This window comes from Sapajus apella, unplaced genomic scaffold (assembly GCF_009761245.1).
Source record: "Sapajus apella isolate SASKATOON/1434 unplaced genomic scaffold, GSC_monkey_1.0 scaffold10, whole genome shotgun sequence".
Lineage (NCBI taxonomy): Eukaryota > Metazoa > Chordata > Mammalia > Primates > Cebidae > Sapajus > Sapajus apella.
The window spans coordinates 21,121,149-21,139,945 of NW_022436950.1; the positions used below are offsets into that span (position 1 = coordinate 21,121,149).

Consider the following 18,797-nt stretch of genomic DNA (forward strand, 5'->3'; position numbering starts at 1 on the left):
CTTGACCTCCCAAAGTGCTGAGATTACAGGTGTGCGCCACTGTACTCGGCCCCCTGATTTTTAAAAGCCATTAATCCGTACAAGAAAGCAGAGCTCTTCGAACTAATAGTTGATTCCAGGGCTAGGACAGAAAAAATGCAAGATCAGCCTGTAACATCTGATTATAGTAAGTGCCAGAAAGTAAAGATATGCACAAAAAAATTATGAGGAAATGTCCAAAGGACACAGGAGCCAACCTGAAGGAGTTACCAGTGGCTCATACTAGAACAATTATAGTAACAAAGTGATAATATTGGATTAAACCTATAGGAAAAAAATAAATATCCGTGAGTTGATACTGAAATGAATGAGTGATATACAGAGACTGAACAGCTCTCCCTAACAGAATTCCAGTTAGGAATTTCAGAGGATTATAGGAATAAAATATTACTTTAATCAAATATTGCAGTAGTAATTGCAGGCAAAAATCTATCATTGGATGCTAAAATTAGTGGACAAAAATTTGTTTAGAAACAGGGTATTTGCATAGCCTCATAGTATTTCCCCATAATATATTTTTTAATTACAAAAGGAAAAATACTGACTTCACTGTATAGAAACCCAGAAGATGTCTTAACCGAGAAATCAAGATTACTATCACCAGTAATAAGACATTGTCATTATAGACTGTGATATGATGCACTGAGGAGGTAACAATGTCACTTAGCTGTTATTGTCTGCAATATTTCTCAATCATGAGAAAATACCAGACAAACCCAGATGAGGGAAATAAAATACTTGACCATTACTCTTCAAAATTGTCAAAAACATTTAGAAAAGAAGAAATTGAGGATTGTAAGAGTAAAGAAACATGACAATCACTTGCACTGTGGGATCCTGGGCCAGTAAAAGGACTTTAGTGAAAACACTGATGAAATTTGAATAATATGTACAGGTTCCCAGTTAATAGTATCATGTCATTGTTAATTTCCTGGTTTTGGTCATTGTACTGTGGTTATATAAGATTCTGATACTAGGAGTAGCTGGGTGAAAGCTATTCTGTACTATTTTGCAACTTTTTTATAAATATAAAACTATTTCAGATGAGGTGCAGTGACTCACGCCTGTAATCCCAGCACTTTGGGAGGCTGAGGCGGGTGGATAGCTTGAGCTCCGGAGTTCAAGATCAGCCTGGGCAACATGGTAAAACCTCGTCTCTACCAAAAATACAGTAATTAAAAAAAATTAAGGCCGGGCGTGGTGGCTCACGCCTATAATCCTAGCACTTTGGGAGGCCGAGGTGGGTGGATCACCTGAGGTCAGGAGTTCAAGACCAGCCTGGCCATCATGGTGAAACCCCATCTTAAAAAAAAAAAATAGTAGGGCATAGTGATGCACATCTGTGGTCCCAGCTGCTTAAGAGGCTGAGGTGGGAGGATCTCTTGAGCCTGGGAAGTGGAGGTTGCAGTGAGCCATGATCGTGCCACTACACTCCAGCCTGGACAACAGAATGAAACGCTGTCTGAAAAAATAAAACAAGAAAAGACTATTTCAAAAGGGAAAATACGTGGTTAAACAAATTGTGGTATGTTCATACGGCGGAATGCTACCTAGCAATAGAAAGGATGAACTGTTTATACATGTAGCAGAGTGGGTGAATCTCAGAATAATTTGGCTGAGTGAAAGACCTCATAAGAAAGTGCATATTGTATGATTCCATTTATGTGAAATTTTAGAAAATGTAATCTATAGTGACAGAAAACAGATCAATAGTTGCCTGGTCATTAGAGACAAAGTCACAGGCAGAGGGTTACAAATGGGCACTAGTATACCTTTGGGGGTAATAGATATGTTCACTATCTTAATTCTGTTGATGATTTCATAAGTGTATATATGTCAGAACTTGTTATACACTTTAAGTGTGTGCATTTTATTGTATGTCAACTATCTTCAGTAAAGCTGTTTTTATTTCTAATGTATAATTAATTTTTAGGACATCTGTTAAATGCCCAGACTGGGCATGATTGGCTCATGCTTGTAATCCTAGCACTTGGGGAGGGGGCAGGTGAGAGAATCACTTGAATCCAGAAGTTTGAGACCAGCCTGGTCAACATAGCGGGACCCAACTCTACAAAAAAAAAAAAATACAAAAATTAGCCAGACGTGGTGGTGCTTGCCTATAGTTCCAGTTATTTGGGAATTTTTAGGTGAGAGGAGTGCTTGAGCCCTGAAGTTAAGAGCTACAGTGAGCTGACTGTGCCATTGCACTCCAGCCAGGTGTCAGAATGATACCGTCTGTAAAACAAAAACAAAAAAAACTAAAAGCCTTTATTATTTCCGGACTAACAGAGGGGAGACAATAAAATAAACAGTCAAACATTCTAAGTGAAGGCATAAAGGAGAGAAAAAGGAAAATAGAACATGTAGAACAAATAGTAAATGCATCATAAAATTCAAGAAATAACCCAAATCAGTACTGACATTGCTGATGTAAATATACTAAATTTATATAAAATTTATATGCATATAAATATACTAAATATTCCAGTTAAAGAGATATACAGGATTTAATGCAAGAAGAAAATGTATATGTATTTAAAAGAGAAACAACTACAATACAAAGATGCAGAAAAGTTGAAAACAATAAGATGAAAACATACATCACATATTATCCAAAGTACAATATTTAGGGGTTTGTAGGAAGGGATAAAGTTTTTTTTTTTTTTTCTTTTGAAATGGGGTTTTGCTCTTGTTGCCCAGGCTGGAGTGCAATGGCAACATCTTGGCTCACCACAACCTCTACCTCCCAGGTTCAAGCGATTCTCCTGACCCAGCCTCCCGAGTAGCTGGGATTACAGGCATGCACCACCAGGCCCAGCTAATTTAGTATATTTAGCAGAGGTGGGGTTTCTCTGTGTTGGTCAGGCTGGTCTCGAACTCCCGACCTCAGGTGATCCACCCACCTCAGCCTCCCAAAGTGCTGGGATTACAGGTATGAGCCACCACACCTGGTTAGGTGTGGTATTAGATAATGCTAACTTTTAGGTTAAAGGAATACGGAGTTGTAATTGAAAGGGGAACTCGGGGGTTTAGACACCATAAGGTTGTTTATAAAAGTGTGTGTTTTATGAAAATCTGTTATGCTCCACATTTGATTTTTATACACTTTTCCCATGTGAGTATTCTATTTCACAATTTATTTTTAATTTTCAGTTTTTTTGTTTTTTTGAGATGGCGTCTCTCTCAGTTTTCCAGGCTGGAGTGCAGTGGCACGATCTAAGCTCATTGCAACCTCCACCTCCCAAGTTCAAGCAATTCTCCTGCCTCAGCCTCTCAAGTAGCTGGGACTACCGGTGTGTGCCACCAAGCCCAGCTAATTTTGGTATTTTTAGTAGAGTCAGCATTTCTCCGTGTTGGCCAGGCTGTTCTCAAACTCCTGACCTCAGGTGATATGCCCACCTTGGTCTCTCAGAGTGCTTTGATTACAGGTGTCAGCCACCTCACCCAGCATTAATTTTAAAATAATAGAGACAGCATTTTGATATGTTGACCATGCTGATCTCAAACTCCTGATCCTCTTGCTTCACCTTCCCAAAATATTAGGATTATAGGCATAAGCCACTGTGCCTGGCATACAAATATTTTTTCAGTGAAGAAACAGCCACCAACACGTGGTCTAGACAAACAATAAGTAATTTGGGAGCAATTGGTTTGCCTTATAGAAAAGTAAATCTTTTTTTTTTTTCTTTTTTTTTGTGAGAGTCTCGCTCTGTCGCCAGGCTGGAGTACAGTGACGCGATCTTGGCTCACTGCAACCTACGACTCCCTGGTTCAAATGATTCTTCTGCCTCAGCCTCCCAAGTAGCTGGGATTACAGGCGTGTGCCACCACGCCAGGTTAATTTTGTATTTTTAGTAGAGATGGGGTTTCTCCATGTTGGTCATGTTGGTCTCGAACTTCCGACCTGTTTGTTGTGTTATTTGTAACAGTAGAAAAAGCATACTGTAAATCTGTTCAAGACCAGGTAAACTAATGTAATATCCACAAAATGGGTAACAGTGAAACTATATATATTGTTTTTTCAAGCCATTAACTTGCATTATTTTGGTTGTAGGTTAAATGTGTTCTGTATTATAACGCTCTTCAACTGTGTAGCAACAGATTTGCTAATTTACATTTGTAGAGTTTTCCCTTAAGTGATCATTATTACTGATATTTCCCTAAATTCAAGATTTTTTCCCCTAAACATTGACCTCTCAACCTATTCGGGGAAAATAGTAGCATTCAAACATTTATTTTGCGTCTTCATTATTTATGCTTTTTTTATAGGACTAATGTTTCAAGTCAAACTCCCTCCGCCAAAAGAAGTTTGGGATTTCTTCCTCAGCCAGCTCCTCTTTCTGTTAAGAAACTGAGGTGTAACCAGGATTACACTGGCTGGAATAAACCAAGAGTGCCCCTCTCTTCTCACCAACAGCAGCAACTGCAAGGGTAGGTGAATTCTTTAATTGTAGTTTCTTTTTTATAAAGTGATTCAATAGAAGTGAGCTTTGGTGTAAAACATGATTAAAGGAGTCACATTAATTCTAAAATATTCCTAAATTAGATCACTTGTTAAAGATTTATTATATCCATAAGTAATGTTAGCTCCATTATCTGTTCTCCAAACAATTTTAGAACTTTGAAATATATATAATATTCATTTTAAAGCAGAAAATGTGTATTTTCCAACCCAGTACTCTTCATTCTACTGCTGAGATACTTTCAACATTTTTTGTATATCTTCTCTAGTTTCTTTATGGTTATATATTTATTAAACACAAAATGAGATCATAGTATAATACCTGTAGTAATAATAACTGTCTTTTTAATTTTTTAACTTTTTTTTTTTTTTTTTTTTTTTTTTTAATAGAAATGGGATCTCACCATGTTGCAGATTGGTAGAACTGGCCTCAAACAATCCTCTCACCTTAGCCTCCCAAAGTGCTGGGATTACTAGCGTGAGCCATTGTGCCTGGCCAGTAGCTCTGTTACCTAAAGCGTTTATTATGTGCCAGATACTGTGTGCTAAGTGTTTAAATTGATTTTCTTTTCTTTAAAATTCTTGCAACAAGTCTTTGAGATAGATACATTAAAAATCTGCTTTTATGAATAAAGCTTACCAAAGTTAATTAACTTACTCAAAGTGATATAGTCAGTAGTACAGTAGTAAATCCAGATAGTTGGGCTCTGATTACATTCTTAATCACTATGCTACATTGCTTCTTGGTTATCTTTTTCACTGCACATTAATCTTGACACCCTTGTATATTAATAGAGAACTTTCAACCATATAAATGTACATTTAGGTTTCCCTTTTTTCTGAATATAATCCAGCTAGAATGAACATAGTTATACACATGTCTGTTTTTAATGCTTGTTGGAACTTTTCTATAGGATAAATTATTGGAAGTAAAATTGTTAAGGATTAAGACTAAGGAAGGCAGTTTGAAAATTTTAATTATTTTTCCCAAATTGCTCTCTCAGAACCTACCAACTTATTTGTTTATAATCTCACTCAAAGTACTCCTTTTATACCAGCTTTAAACTTACCAGTTTACTTGCATAAGTAGTATTTGCCAAATGGCTTATTCATAGTAGTTTATATGCTTCATATATTAGCAGAAAACATCGTAAAATTTGCAGTGAAAACAATTCAGTCTCCTCTCTGCTTACCTGTTGCTTTCTCTAATCTTCATCTTTTCTATTCTTCTATAATGTTTGCTTTCCAGTCAAATGCTTAATTTCCTTTTTTCTTCATTCTAATTGTTCTACCTCAGTTGTCTTATTATCTCCTAACCAGACAACATTTTATATTGATTTTATCTATCCCATTTTGTGACCATTCTTTATCTGAGTCTTTGTCTCTGTCTACCCTGATCTTATTTGTTTCATTTTCCTATTGCCTTCTCTTGTATATTTTATAGTTTACTTGTTGTTTCTGCTATTCACCTCCTTCGGACTCTTTTGACAGCCTTGTGAGTTGCCACCCTTGGTGCTCTAGGCTCCTCCAGTGTTTATTTCATTTCTGTATAGTACCTATACCCATCTCTAGAAATACATCTTTCCTCTTTTTAGACTTCTTCCAGGAATTAGAGTATAGTATGTCAAGCCGTGTAAGTACTCAGGACTCAGGATTCCTTTAAAAACAACAACAACTGAGTAGAAAACTACCACGTCTAAAGGATAATGAAGGCTGCCTAATTGCAGTGTTCCTCACAAATCCTCCAGAAAACATAAAATTAATGAGGAGTACAAAGAAAAGCACACATAGTCTATGCTTCAGTATTGCTAGAGACAATACCTCCACCTTTAAGTTACCTTCTTAAGTAGAGAAGCAAACCAAATTCCTGCAGTGGTCCCATTTTCTACTGCTTAAGCCTATGGTTGCTGAGAGTTTGGGACAAGAGGCTTAAGGGATTCCATGAAAAATAATTTACAGTAGAGGACTTGGATGAAACACTGAAGAAAATCACTCCCAGAAAGAGAAAATCCAATAATAAGTAGCAAAATAATCTGGATCTTGGTAGTTTACATCTATTTATAGGGAAGAGGTTTGAAGTCAGCTGTACCAGAAGTAACAGCCTCAAAGAATCATTACTTATAGGGGAGAATTAGCCAAGTCTGGAAACTTGGTTTAGAAGCAAGAGAAGAAAATTAAGAATTGTGTTAAAATGAAAGCATGCCAACCTCTCTTTTTCCCTTTCCTTCACCACCATCGTCCTCATCCATTAAAGAAACTGTACTTCAAAAAGAAAAGAAAAACTATACTTCACTGAACTAACTGCTTCACTTAAGCCCTATTCACAAAATGAAAAGGAATATAAAAAAGCAGTCCACTTCCATTAAAAAATGACTGTAAGAAAAAAACACAGGAGGGTACAGTGGCTCACCCCTTTAATCCTAGCACTTTGGGAGGCCAAGGCGGATGGATCACAAGTTCAGGAGTTCAAGACTAGCCTGACCAACATGGTGAAACCCCATCTTTATTAAAAATACAAAAATTAGCTGAGAGTGGTGGTACACTCCTGTAATCCCAGCTACTCAGGAGGCTGAGGCAGGAGAATCACTTGAACCCAGGAGGCGGAGGTTGCAGTGAGCCAAGTTCACACCATTGCACTCCAGCCTGGGTGACAGGGTTGAGACTCTATCTCAAAAAAGAAAAAAACAGAAACATTAATCAAAATATTTCAGCCAGTGAAAATTCTGCCCCCTAGAACAAACCATGAAGTAAATTGTTTATAGTGAGTAGATGCTAAATAGAATAAGACCAGGCACAGTGGCTCACACCTATAATCCAAGCACTTTGGGAGGCTGAGGTTGGCGAATCACTTGAGGTGAAAAGTTTGAGACCAGCCTGGCCAACATGGTGAAACCCTATCTCTACTAAAAATACAAAAATTAGCTGGACATGGTGGCACATGCCTGTAATCCCAGCTACTTGGGAGGTGGAGGAAGGAGTATTGCTTGAACCTGGGAGGTGGAGGTTGCGGTGAGCCGAGATGACGACAGTGAGACTCCATCTTGAAAAAATAAATAAGAATGAAATATCCTGAAAGAAGCATTTGAAAGTATGAAAAAGTAACACGAATAAAGAATTCAGGTGCTGTGGCTCATGCCTGTAAAACAGCACTTCACTTTGGGAGGCCGAGGTGGGTGGATCACTTGAGGTCAGGAGCTCAAAGCCAGCCTGACCAGCATGATGAAACCCCATCTCTACTAAAAATATAAAAAAATTAGCTGGATGTGGCGGCAGATGCCTGTAATCCCAGCTATTTGAAAGCCTGAGGCAGGAGAATCGCTTGAACCTGGGAGGCAGAGGTTGCAGTCAGGCGAGATCATGTCACTGCACTCCAACCTGGGCAACAGAGTGAAGCAAAACTCCTGTTTCAAAAAGAAAAAAAAAAAAAGGATTTCAAACTAAGAATCACAGTGGACAAGCAAGAAGAAATGAAATGACAAATGCTTGAACTCAGAAAAAATGGAGAAGAAAAATATATTGAAAATGAAGTTTTGTTTTGTTTTGTTTTGTTTTGTTTTGTTTTGTTTTGAGACGGAGTTTCACTCATGTTACCCAGGCTGGAGTGCAATGGCGCGATCTCGGCTCACCGCAACCTCCGCCTCCTGGGTTCAGGCAATTCTCCTGCCTCAGCCTCCTGAGTAGCTGGGATTACAGGCACGTGCCACCATGCTCAGCTAATTTTTTGTATTTTTAGTAGAGACAGGGTTTCACCATGTTGACCAGGATGGTCTCGATCTCTTGACCTTGTGATCCACCCGCCTCGGCCTCCCAAAGTGCTGGGATTACAGGCTTGAGCCACCGCGCCCGGCCTTGAAAATGAAGTTTTAAATTAAAGATACCCAATTGAAAATAATTTCAAGTGAAAATTTAATAATGGGATTTCAAAAGGAAAGCTGGGAAACAAAACAAAACAAAAAACATGAAAAAAAATACGTATAAAAAGCCAGAAAGTAGTTGAATTAGAAAAAAGGCAAAGAATACCCCCATATTACATATAATTAGAGTCCTGGAAGAAGACAATCAAATCACTGAGACAGAAGTAGTGTTAAAAGCTATGATCTGGGCCAGTCACGGTGGCTCACACCTGTAGTCCCAGCACTTTGGGAGGCAAGACAGGCAGATCACGAGGTCAGAAGTTAAAGACCAGCCTGATCAATATGGTGAAACCCTGTCTCTACTAAAAATACAAAAATTAGCCGGGCATTGTGGCGCAAGCCTGTAGCCTCAGCTACTCGGGAGGCTGAGGCAGGAGAATCGCTTGGGCCTGGGAGGCGGAGGTTACAATGAGTTGAGATTGTGCCACTGCACTCCAGCCTGGGAGACAGAATGAGACTCCATCTCAAAAAAAAAGAAAAAAGAAAACTGTAATCTTAGCCAGGCATGCTGACTCGTGCCTATAATACCAGCACTTTGGAAGGCCAAAGTGGGTAGATGACTTGAGCCCAGGAATTCGAGACCAACCTGGGCAACAAAGCAAAACCCCATCTACAAAAAGTACAAAAATTAGCTGGGCTTGGTGATGTGCACCTATGTCCCAGCTACTCAGGGGACTGAGGCAGAAGGATTGCTTGAGCCCAGGAGGTCAAGGCTTCAGTGAACCATGGTCGTTCTACTTGTACTTCAGCCTGGGTGACAGTGAGACCTTGTCTCAAAACAAACAAAACAATTATAATCCAAGAAAATTTCCCTGAAATAAGCCTTGAATCTATATACTGAAAGAGCTTTCCAGGTGTCTGGAAAATTGACCTGGAATAATCAAGACATATTTTAGTACAGCTATTAGACTTTAGAGACAAGGAAAAATCCTCAGTTCCTTAATCAAAAAGATGAAATATTTAACAAGGCCAAGAGAAATAGACTGGCATCAGACTTGGTAAAATCATCACGCAAAGCAGGTAACACATCAATTTCAAGAAATTCGATGAAAGGAGGCATGAAACAAAAATTTCATGCCAAGCCAAGATGTCAAATATGTAAGCTAGAGAAAAAAAGTTTGGAAGTATAAGAACTTGGAATACTGTACACACATTTCTTCTTCCTGAGGATTCGAATGAGCTTCATGCATCTGAGAGTAACTGCAGAAACATTGACAAAATGTAAATGATGAACATTTCTTATATTCAGTTATAGAACTAAGAGAAACAATGATGAAAATACATGTAAAAGAATGGTATGTAAACATTATGTCAGCTGGGCATGATGGCTAACACCAGTAATCCCAGCATTTTGGGAGGCTGAGGCAGGCAGATCGCTTGAGCTCAGGAGTTCGAGACCAGCCTGGGAAACATAGAAAAGCCACATCGCCACAAAAAATACAAAAAAAAATTTAGCTGAGTGTAGTTGCGCACACCTGTCGTCCCAGCTGCTTGGGAGGCTGAGGTTGGGAGGATTGCTTGAGCCTGTGAGATCCAGGCCACAGTGAACCATGGCCACACCATTGCACTCTAGCTTGAGTGACAAAATGAGACACTGTCTCCCCCCAGTTTTTTTTTTCTGATAAAGTAGTAAGATTGCAACTAAAAGAAAATGAGAGAAGAGAGAGAAGGAAGAAAGTAGAATTATGTAGTTGACTGTTTCATAAGTAATAGGTGTGAGTCAAAGGATACCATTTAAAATGAATGGGCTTGGTGCAATGGCTCACTCCTGTAAGCCCAACATTTTGGGACGCCAAGTTGGAAGGATCACTTGAGGCTGAGAGTCAAGACCAGCCTGGGCAACATAGTAAGGCCCTGTCTCTACAAAAATAAAAAAATAATAAAATGGACAGGCTAGTCCAAGCACAGTGGCCCACATCTGTAATCCTAGTGCTTGGGGAGGCCAAAATGGGAGATCACTTGAGGCTAGGAGTTCAAGACCAGCCTGGGCAACATAGTAAGGCCCTGTCTCTACAAATAATAAAGTAAAAAATTAGCCTAACATGGTGGTATATATCTTTAATCCCAGCTACTGGGGAGGCTGAGGCTGGAGGATCGCTTGAGCTCAGGAGTTCAAAGTTACAGTGAGCTATGATCATACCACTGCACTCCAGCCTGAGTGACAGAGCAAGACTTTGTCTCTAAAATAATAGAATGGACAGGCTAGATGGCTTTAAAAATTTATCATAAAGGGGTTAATAGCAATATCAAAAGTCGAAAACTCTCATAAAGCAAAACCAAACTCTATGCTGCATACTAGAAATACACTTAGAACAGTAATTTTTAAAATTTTATAGTAAAGGGAAGGAGAAAGTATTTAATGGAAACAATAAGAAATCGGGCTGCAGTCCTGAGACCCAATAAAGTAGAACTTAGGTCAGAAATGTGTGTGTATATTAGGCCAGAAACCTGTATTATTTTTCCTTCCAGTTCGGTCAGTTTTTAGTTAATGTATTTTATAGCTTTGCTTTTGGTGCATACACATTTAGGATTGTATTAGTTAAATCTTCTTAATGAATTGACCTCTCTATTGTTATCAAATACCCCTTTTTATCCCTGATAATATTTTTCTGAAGTCTACCGTGTCTTATATTAATGGTTTCTCCACATTTTTTATGATTAGATCATCCAGTCTAAATTGATAGTTGAAGTATTTAGACCATTAACATTTTTCACAATCATGGATAAAGCTTAGTTTAAGTCTGCCATGTTGCTAATTGTTTTCTATTTGTTCCATCTACCTTGGTTACTTTTTTCTCTTTTCTTTTTTCCTTTGTGCTCATTTTATCTCCATTATTGCCCCCCCGCATCATTCATACTATTGTCATGCGTTTTACTTCTATGTATGTCATACATCCCACAATACGTAGTTACGACTTTTTTATAGCCTTACTGAGATAAAATTCACATACCATGTAGTTACCTGTTTGAAGTGTATTATTTGATGTTATTGTTTTTACTTTAAACAGTTCAGTAGTATTTAAAGAAATTAAAAGATGAGACAGAAATGTATTTTGTATTTTCCCACATGATTTATTGTTTTAAGTGCACTTTATTCTTTTGCGTGGATCCGAATTTCTATCTGGTGTCATTTTTCCTTCTGCGTGAAGAATGTTGCTTTAACATTAAGAATTCTTACAGTGCACGTCTCCTGGCAGCAAGTATTCTCAGATTTTGCAGATTTTGTTTGTCAGAAACAGGATTTTGCTTTTAAAACATATTTCCATTAGATCTAGAAATCTAGCTCATATAGAACTCTAATTTCATAGTGTGTTTCTTTCAGTATTTTAAAGGCATCTTTTCATATAATTTCTGACTAGAAGCCTATGGTCTTAATCTTGTTTTAGTCTTAACTCTACAATTACGTACTTTGTTTCCTTAGCTTGCATATTCAAAATTTTTTCTCTAGCTTGAATACTTGAAAAATAGTTTGGCTGGATATAAAATCCTTGGGTCTTACTTTTTCTCCTTGGGTTTCTTAAAATGCTACTTTACTGTTCCCTTGCTTTGTATTTGCTTTTCAGAAATCTGATGCCAGTCTTATTCTTCTGCCCTTGTAAGTGATTTAATCTTCTTCCCTGAAGGCTCTGTGATAGTTTTTCTCTGACTGCTTTTCAAGATTTTCTCTTTATTGCTAACTTTTAGCAGTTTTATTTTGATGGACTTCATTTTGATTTGTGTTTACTCACTTGGGATTTGTTGAGCTTCTTGGATCTGTGGTTTTCTAGATCGGATTTCGAATGTTTTTAATCTGTTGATTTTTTGGGTTTTTTTTTCCCCCCTCCTGACTCTTCCCTCCTCTGGATTCCAATTATTTTTGATAGTGTATTTGGCATTGTCCCACAGGTCAGGGGGAATCTATTCTGTTGCTGTGCTTTCAAGGTCACTGTTATTTCCTTCTATAGTGTCTCATATGCTATTAATCTCATCAAGTGAAATTTTCATTTTAAATACTCTGGTTTTCATCTCTAGAAGTTTAATTTGGGTCTTTAAAAAATCTTCCACTTCTCTCATTATGTTTATGATTTCCTTTGCATTCTTGATCATATAGAGCATATTTTAAATAGTTGTTTTAATATCCTTATTTATGGTGGTTTTGATTATTTTGAGTCTCCTATTTAAGTTCTTTTTTTCATTTTCATTTTTTTTCTTTCTTTCTCAGTTGTGTGATTGGCCTAAGTTCTTTTTGGTTGAATATAGAGTATCCTTTAAGGCTAATTTGCTCCTTTTCCTAAAGCATAGTTCCTTTGGGGTCTCTGTTAACACTCTGTGAATTCACCTAGGTCTCTCCATGCTGACTGGTAGAAATTCAAACTGGTGGAATTTTAGTCCCTGCATGAATTCTGGGAGTTGTTTGGCCAATAACTCCACAGTAAACATTCTTTTCCTTTAAGTTCTTCTTCAGTAGGGTCAATAAGACTAAGTTTCACTCTGCATACATAGGTTGGTATTTAGCCAAGTACTCAAGCAGACTGCTATGCAGGTTTCTGGAGCTTTTCCTTTGTTCAGTTCCCACCTCTCAAGTACTCTGTCCCAGAAATCTCAGCAACCTTAGCTTCTCAAACTCGTTTCTCTCAGCTCAACTTGGTCAGATATCTGGGCTCTGTTTGAGTGCTCCCTGAATTGCAGTTCACAAATTGCCTCCAGACAGAAAACCTGGGTAATAGTAGGGCTCACATTTATTTTCCTTCTCTTATGGATCACTGTTTCATGCTACCTGTTGTCTAGTATCTGAAAATAGCTATTTTCTCTGTTTTGTTCATTTTTCTTATTTACAGTAGGAAGGTAATTCAGACTCATATTTCCTCATAGGCAGAAGCAGATGCAATAGTTCTCTTGGGTACTCAAAATTGACATCACCCATGGGCAACACAGGAATATCACATATTCCTGGATGTAATGCCCTTAGAAGGATGGAGTAGCCACCAGACATTGGCTGACACCTGTAATCCCAGCACTTTGGGAGGCTGAGGCAGGCAGATTCCTTGAGCCCAGGAGTTCAAAACCAGCCTGGGGTGACATGATGAAACTCTGTCTCTACAAAAAATACAAAATTAGCCTGGCGTGGTGGTACCCATTTATAGTCCCAGCTACTCAGGATGCTGAGTTGGCAGGATCCTCTGAGCCTGGGGAGGCTGAGGCTGCAGGGAGCCAAGATTGTGCCACTGCACTCCAGCCTGGGCAACAGAATGAGACACTCTCTCAAAAAAAAAAAAAAAAAAAAAAAAGAATTGGATGTGAGGGCGATCTGGCTGCAACATCTGTCACACCATTGATTACCAGGGTTGATTTGGCTGATCTGACTGGCTAGGCAGATATCCCCTTCCTCCCTCATCACTCCATGTGCATCCCTCCCAAAGCTGTGCACTCAGTCGAAGAGGATGACCATCAATAGAGGAAGACCAGTCTTCCGTCAAGGGTATACCAGTAGCTACACCTCCATACTAGAACATCCAAACAAGCTCTTAAAAAAAAAAAAAATAAAGGATGACATGTTATCACTGTTTGCTCGTGTGCTCTTCCAGTTTGGGCTGAATCTCATCATGAGGAAATTAACATGATCTAGTAACTTGTTAGGAATGGACATTTTTGTGTCTTCTCTGTCTAAACCTACTGAATCAGAAACCTTGGGGTTAGGGTCCAGCAATATGTAGTTTAACAAGCTCTCCAGGTGATTCTGATACATACTAAAGTGGAGAACTCCTACTATACTGAACATACTTTAGGAATTCCTGCTGCCTTCTTCTAAAGCACTATTTCTTTAATTTTCAGCTTCTCCAATTTGGGAAATACCTGCTATATGAATGCTATTTTACAATCCCTATTTTCACTCCAGTCATTTGCAAATGACTTGCTTAAACAAGGTATTCCATGGAAGAAAATTCCACTCAATGCACTTATCAGGTAATCATTTTGTACTGTACTTATTGAGTAACCTTTTACTTCATTGATTATAGAATAATGGAATTTTAGACACTCAAAAATTTTCTGTGCTGTTATTAGTAGTCTTTAAAATGTCATGCCATGTCATGTAAAACTTTGTTTTTTGTTTTACCAGACGCTTTGCACACTTGCTTGTTAAAAAAGATATCTGTAATTCAGAGACCAAAAAAGATTTACTCAAGAAGGTTAAAAATGCCATTTCAGCTACAGCAGAGAGATTCTCTGGTTATATGCAGAATGTGAGTATTAATTGTTTTAAAACGTTTCAGAGGCCTGACACAGTGACTCACGTCCATAATCCTAGCACTTTGGGAGGCCTAGGTGGGCAGATCACATGAGGTCAGGAGTTTGAGACCAGCCTGGCTAACATGGTTTGAAACCCTGTCTCTACTAAAAATAGAAAAATTAGCTGGACATGGTGGTAGGCACCTGTAATCCCAGCGACTGGGGAGGCTGAGGCAGAAGAATTGCTTGAAGCTGGGAAGCAGAGGTTGCAGTTAGCCAAGATTGTGCCACTGCACTCCAACCTGGGTGACAGAGCAAGACTCCATCTCAGTCAGTCAATCAATCAATATTTATAAAAATAAATAAAATGTTTCAGAGATCATGGAAATAGACATGATTTTAGTGTTTCTTGATTTTTATTTTAAAATGAGATTTGTGTATGCGTGTTCATTATGTAATGAAAAACCTGAGGAGAGGCTGGACTTGGTGGCTCATGCCTGTAATCCCAGCACTTTCAGAGGCCAAGGCAGGTGGATCACCTGCAGTTAGGGGTTCTAGACCAGCCTGACTGACATGGTGAAACCCCATCTCTACTAAAAATACAAAAAAATTAGCTGGGCGTGGTGTCGAATGCCTATAATCCCAGCTGCTTGGGAGGCTGATGCAGGAGAATCTATTGAACCTCGGGGGGAGTGGGTTGCAGTGAGCTGAGATTATGCCATTGTACTCCAGTCTGGATGGCAACAGCAAAAATCCTTCTCAGAAAAGAAAGAGGCCGGGTGCAGTGGCTCACGCCTGTAATCCCGGCACTTTGGGAGGCCGAGGCAGGTGGATCATCACGAGGTCAAGAGATCGAGACCATCTTGGTCAACATGGTGAAACCCCGTCTCTACTAAAACTACAAAAAATTAGCTGGGCATGGTGGCGCATGCCTGTAATCCCAGCTACTCAGGAGGCTGAGGCAGGAGAATTGCCTGAACCTAGGAGGCGGAGGTTGCGGTGAGCCAAGATCGCGCCATTGCACTCCAGCCTGGGTAACCAGAGTGAAACTCTGTCTCAAACAAAAAATAAAGAAAGAAAGAAAAAGAAAAACCTAAGGAGTTGTAGCAAGACTAAAGGTAACTCTTCTGTATATTGTACCATATTTTAATATATAGATTTGATTTGCTAGTGCAAGGATTTGGGCTGTGTTAGCTGCAAAAAGCTTTTTTGAAAAAAGCAAAGTGAGGAGTTATACAATTGATATAATTACTAAGAATATATAATCTGTCATTTGTTTTTATCCATAAAATATGCAGCCCCCCCCCCAAATTCTTTTAAGAATAAACCTGACATTGTTCACATATGTCATTGAATTCCAAGGGCTTTCACTGTATAAATTATGTTAATATGATAATGTTTTTTGGTTGTTTTGTTTTTTGTTAGTTTTTCCTTTTTTTGAGACAGAATCTTGCTGTGTCACCCAAGCTGGAATATAATGGTATAATCTTGGCTCACTGCAACCTCTGCCTCCTGAGTTCAAGTGATTCTTCTGCCTCAGCCTCCCAAGGAACTGGGACTACAGGCACCCACCACCACACCTGGCTAATTTTTGTATTTTTAGTAGAGATAGGGCTTCATCATGTTGGCCAGACTGGTCTCAAACTCCTGACCTCAAGTGATCCGCCCGCCTTGGCCTCCCAGAGTGCTGGGATTACAGTTGTGAAGCACCAGGCACAGCCTCAATAAGCTGTTATTGTGACAAAAAAATGTTTTTATCTAATTAAGGATATCATTGTCTTATTAGGATGCTCACGAATTTTTAAGTCAGTGCTTGGACCAGCTGAAAGAAGATATGGAAAAATTAAATAAAACTTGGAAGACTGAACCTGTTTCTGGAGAAGAAAATTCACCAGATATTTCAGCTACCAGAGTATACACTTGCCCTGTTATTACTAATTTGGAGTTTGAGGTTCAGCACTCCATCATTTGTAAAGCGTAAGTAATATCTAAGAAATGATTTTCCCCTTTTAGTTCTTTATGGCAAGTGATTGAAACTTTCCTACGACATAGCAAATGCTATGAATTATTTTCTGTTGTTAAGACATGGTCTCACACTGTCACCCAGGCTCTTGAGTGTAGTGGCACAACCCTAGCTCATTGCAGCTTAGATCTCCTGGGATCAAATGATCCTCTGACCTTAGCGACCCGAGTAGTGTATTTTTATCTCATCTTCATTTCTATGTCATAGGGGAAATATAAACCAACAGATTATACCAAACCTTTTTTTTTTTCAAAATCTTTATCTTTCTATAGAAATGCTTGGGCTAGGCACAGTGACTCATGACTGTAATACCAGCACTTTAGCAGGATGAGGTGAGCAGATAGTGTGAGCCCAGTAATTCAAGACCAGCCTGGGCAACATGGAAATACACATCTCTACAAAATATACAAAAATTAGCCAGGCATGATGGTGCACACCTATAATCCCAGCTACTTGGAAGGCTGAAGTGGGAGAATTGCTTGAGGCCGGCAAGTTGAGGCTGCATTGAGCCCTGATCACGCCACTGCACTCCAACTTGGGCAACAAAGCAAGACCCTATCTAAAAAACAAAATTAAGCAAAACAAAAATTCTTGGTGGAGTGAGAACTGAGGAAAATTTAAATACTTTGTTATACGCTTTAGTATTGACTAAACACTTAATTTTGATCTATAGTTTTTTTGTTTGTTTTTTCATTGCTGTGTAGAATATTGAGTTGTTTGGGAATACTTGTTTTTCAGTGAAAAACAATATTACTTGCTTGTTTGGTTGAACCACAAATTATTTTTACTAAATTTTTTTTTACAAAATAGATCAAAATTTCAATTATTTTTACCCTTTGCAGTATTTTTCAACCATATTTGCAGTAATTATCTAGACTTATTTCCTACATTAAATTAATTTCCATGCTTATCATCAGGACTTCTACACCCTGCACATCACTTTAAAATATTTTGCTTTGTCCAATCTTCCAGTCATCTATAGTACATTTCTGAATAGATTTTTTTCAGAGAAAATGTAATTCTTTACAGTCTCTATATGAGATAATTATTTTTATGGCTTTCACATATGAGTTAATGCAGAATTATTGAGTCACACATAGACTTTACCCAATCAATGTATTATGTATACTGTCCTATCATACCCTGTTACTCTGTGCCACTCATAAGAAACTTTACTTTGTGGGAATTTTTTCTTTTTCTTCCAGAAAATCTGTGGTATTCTTTATTTTTGAAATTCAGTTTCACTGGTTTACATCTAGTTATTAACACTTTTGTTACTTTTTCCTTAATATGGTAGAGCCTTTTCTTCTGAAGGTTTGGGATTTTCTCCAACCCAGAAAACTATTCTCTAAATACTGCTTCTTTTCCATTTTGGAATTTTCTTCAGAAATATTCAGAATCCACATTGGTTCTCCAATTTTCTGTCCTCCATATCTGTTTTTCTCAGACTACTCAAAATGATAGTGTTCACTGATATCTTTTTCAGCTATAACATTCTAGCATTTTTAACCAGAATTTTAATAAAAACAGATTTGCATCAGTAGTCTGTGATATTGTTTGCCTTCATTCAAGACTTCATAAGTGTTTTTTCCCCCAATGGATAAACGATTTTCTTTTTTTTTTTTTTTTTTTTTGAGACGGAGTTTCGCTCTTGTTACCCAGACTGGAGTGCAATGGCGCGATCTCGGCTCACTGCAACCTCCACCTCCCAGGTTCAGGCAATTCTCCTGCCCCAGCCTCCTGAGTCGCTGGGATTACAGGCACGCGCCACCATGCCCAGCTAATTTTTTGTATTTTTAGTAGAGACGGGGTTTCACCATGTTGACCAGGATGGTCTCGATCTCTTGACCTCGTGATCCACCCGCCTCGGCCTCCCACAGTGCTGGGATTACAGGCTTGAGCCACCGCGCCCGGCCCAATAAACGATTTTCTAAAGAAAATATTCGAATCTTGCAAGTATGGTTCAGCTTATAAAAAGCTGGAGAGTCCAACAGCAGTAAATAATATGATAGCCATTTATTCCTTCCTTCTTATGCACCTTCCAGACAAAATTTGTGAAAGTGAAAGTGAGGGGCAAAGTTTTCAGTTATTATTGAATTGTGGGAGTACCATTCAAACTTTTTTTTTTTTTTTTTTTTTTTTTTTTTTTTTT

At 38.4% G+C, this 18,797-nt stretch overlaps 1 protein-coding gene and 1 long non-coding RNA gene across 9 annotated transcripts in view; one reads left to right on the plus strand and one right to left on the minus strand.

Moving 5' to 3' along the window:
* The window catches only part of USP37 (ubiquitin specific peptidase 37), a 105,970-nt gene that overhangs the window by 44,548 nt on the left and 42,625 nt on the right, over window positions 1–18,797 (plus strand). For all 8 annotated transcript variants that reach the window (XM_032278220.1, XM_032278223.1, XM_032278219.1 and 5 more), the window contains 4 exons: window positions 4,309–4,470; window positions 14,227–14,358; window positions 14,513–14,636; window positions 16,409–16,599. In XM_032278220.1, the coding sequence (XP_032134111.1) occupies window positions 4,309–4,470; window positions 14,227–14,358; window positions 14,513–14,636; window positions 16,409–16,599 (609 nt within the window). The remainder of the gene's footprint in view (window positions 1–4,308; window positions 4,471–14,226; window positions 14,359–14,512; window positions 14,637–16,408; window positions 16,600–18,797) is intronic.
* LOC116551788 overlaps window positions 18,156–18,797 on the minus strand; it is a 1,070-nt gene continuing 428 nt past the window's right edge. The window contains exons 2-3 of the long non-coding RNA XR_004269064.1: window positions 18,570–18,762; window positions 18,156–18,257 (exon numbers count right to left, since the gene is read on the minus strand). This is a non-coding gene — a long non-coding RNA (uncharacterized LOC116551788). The remainder of the gene's footprint in view (window positions 18,258–18,569; window positions 18,763–18,797) is intronic.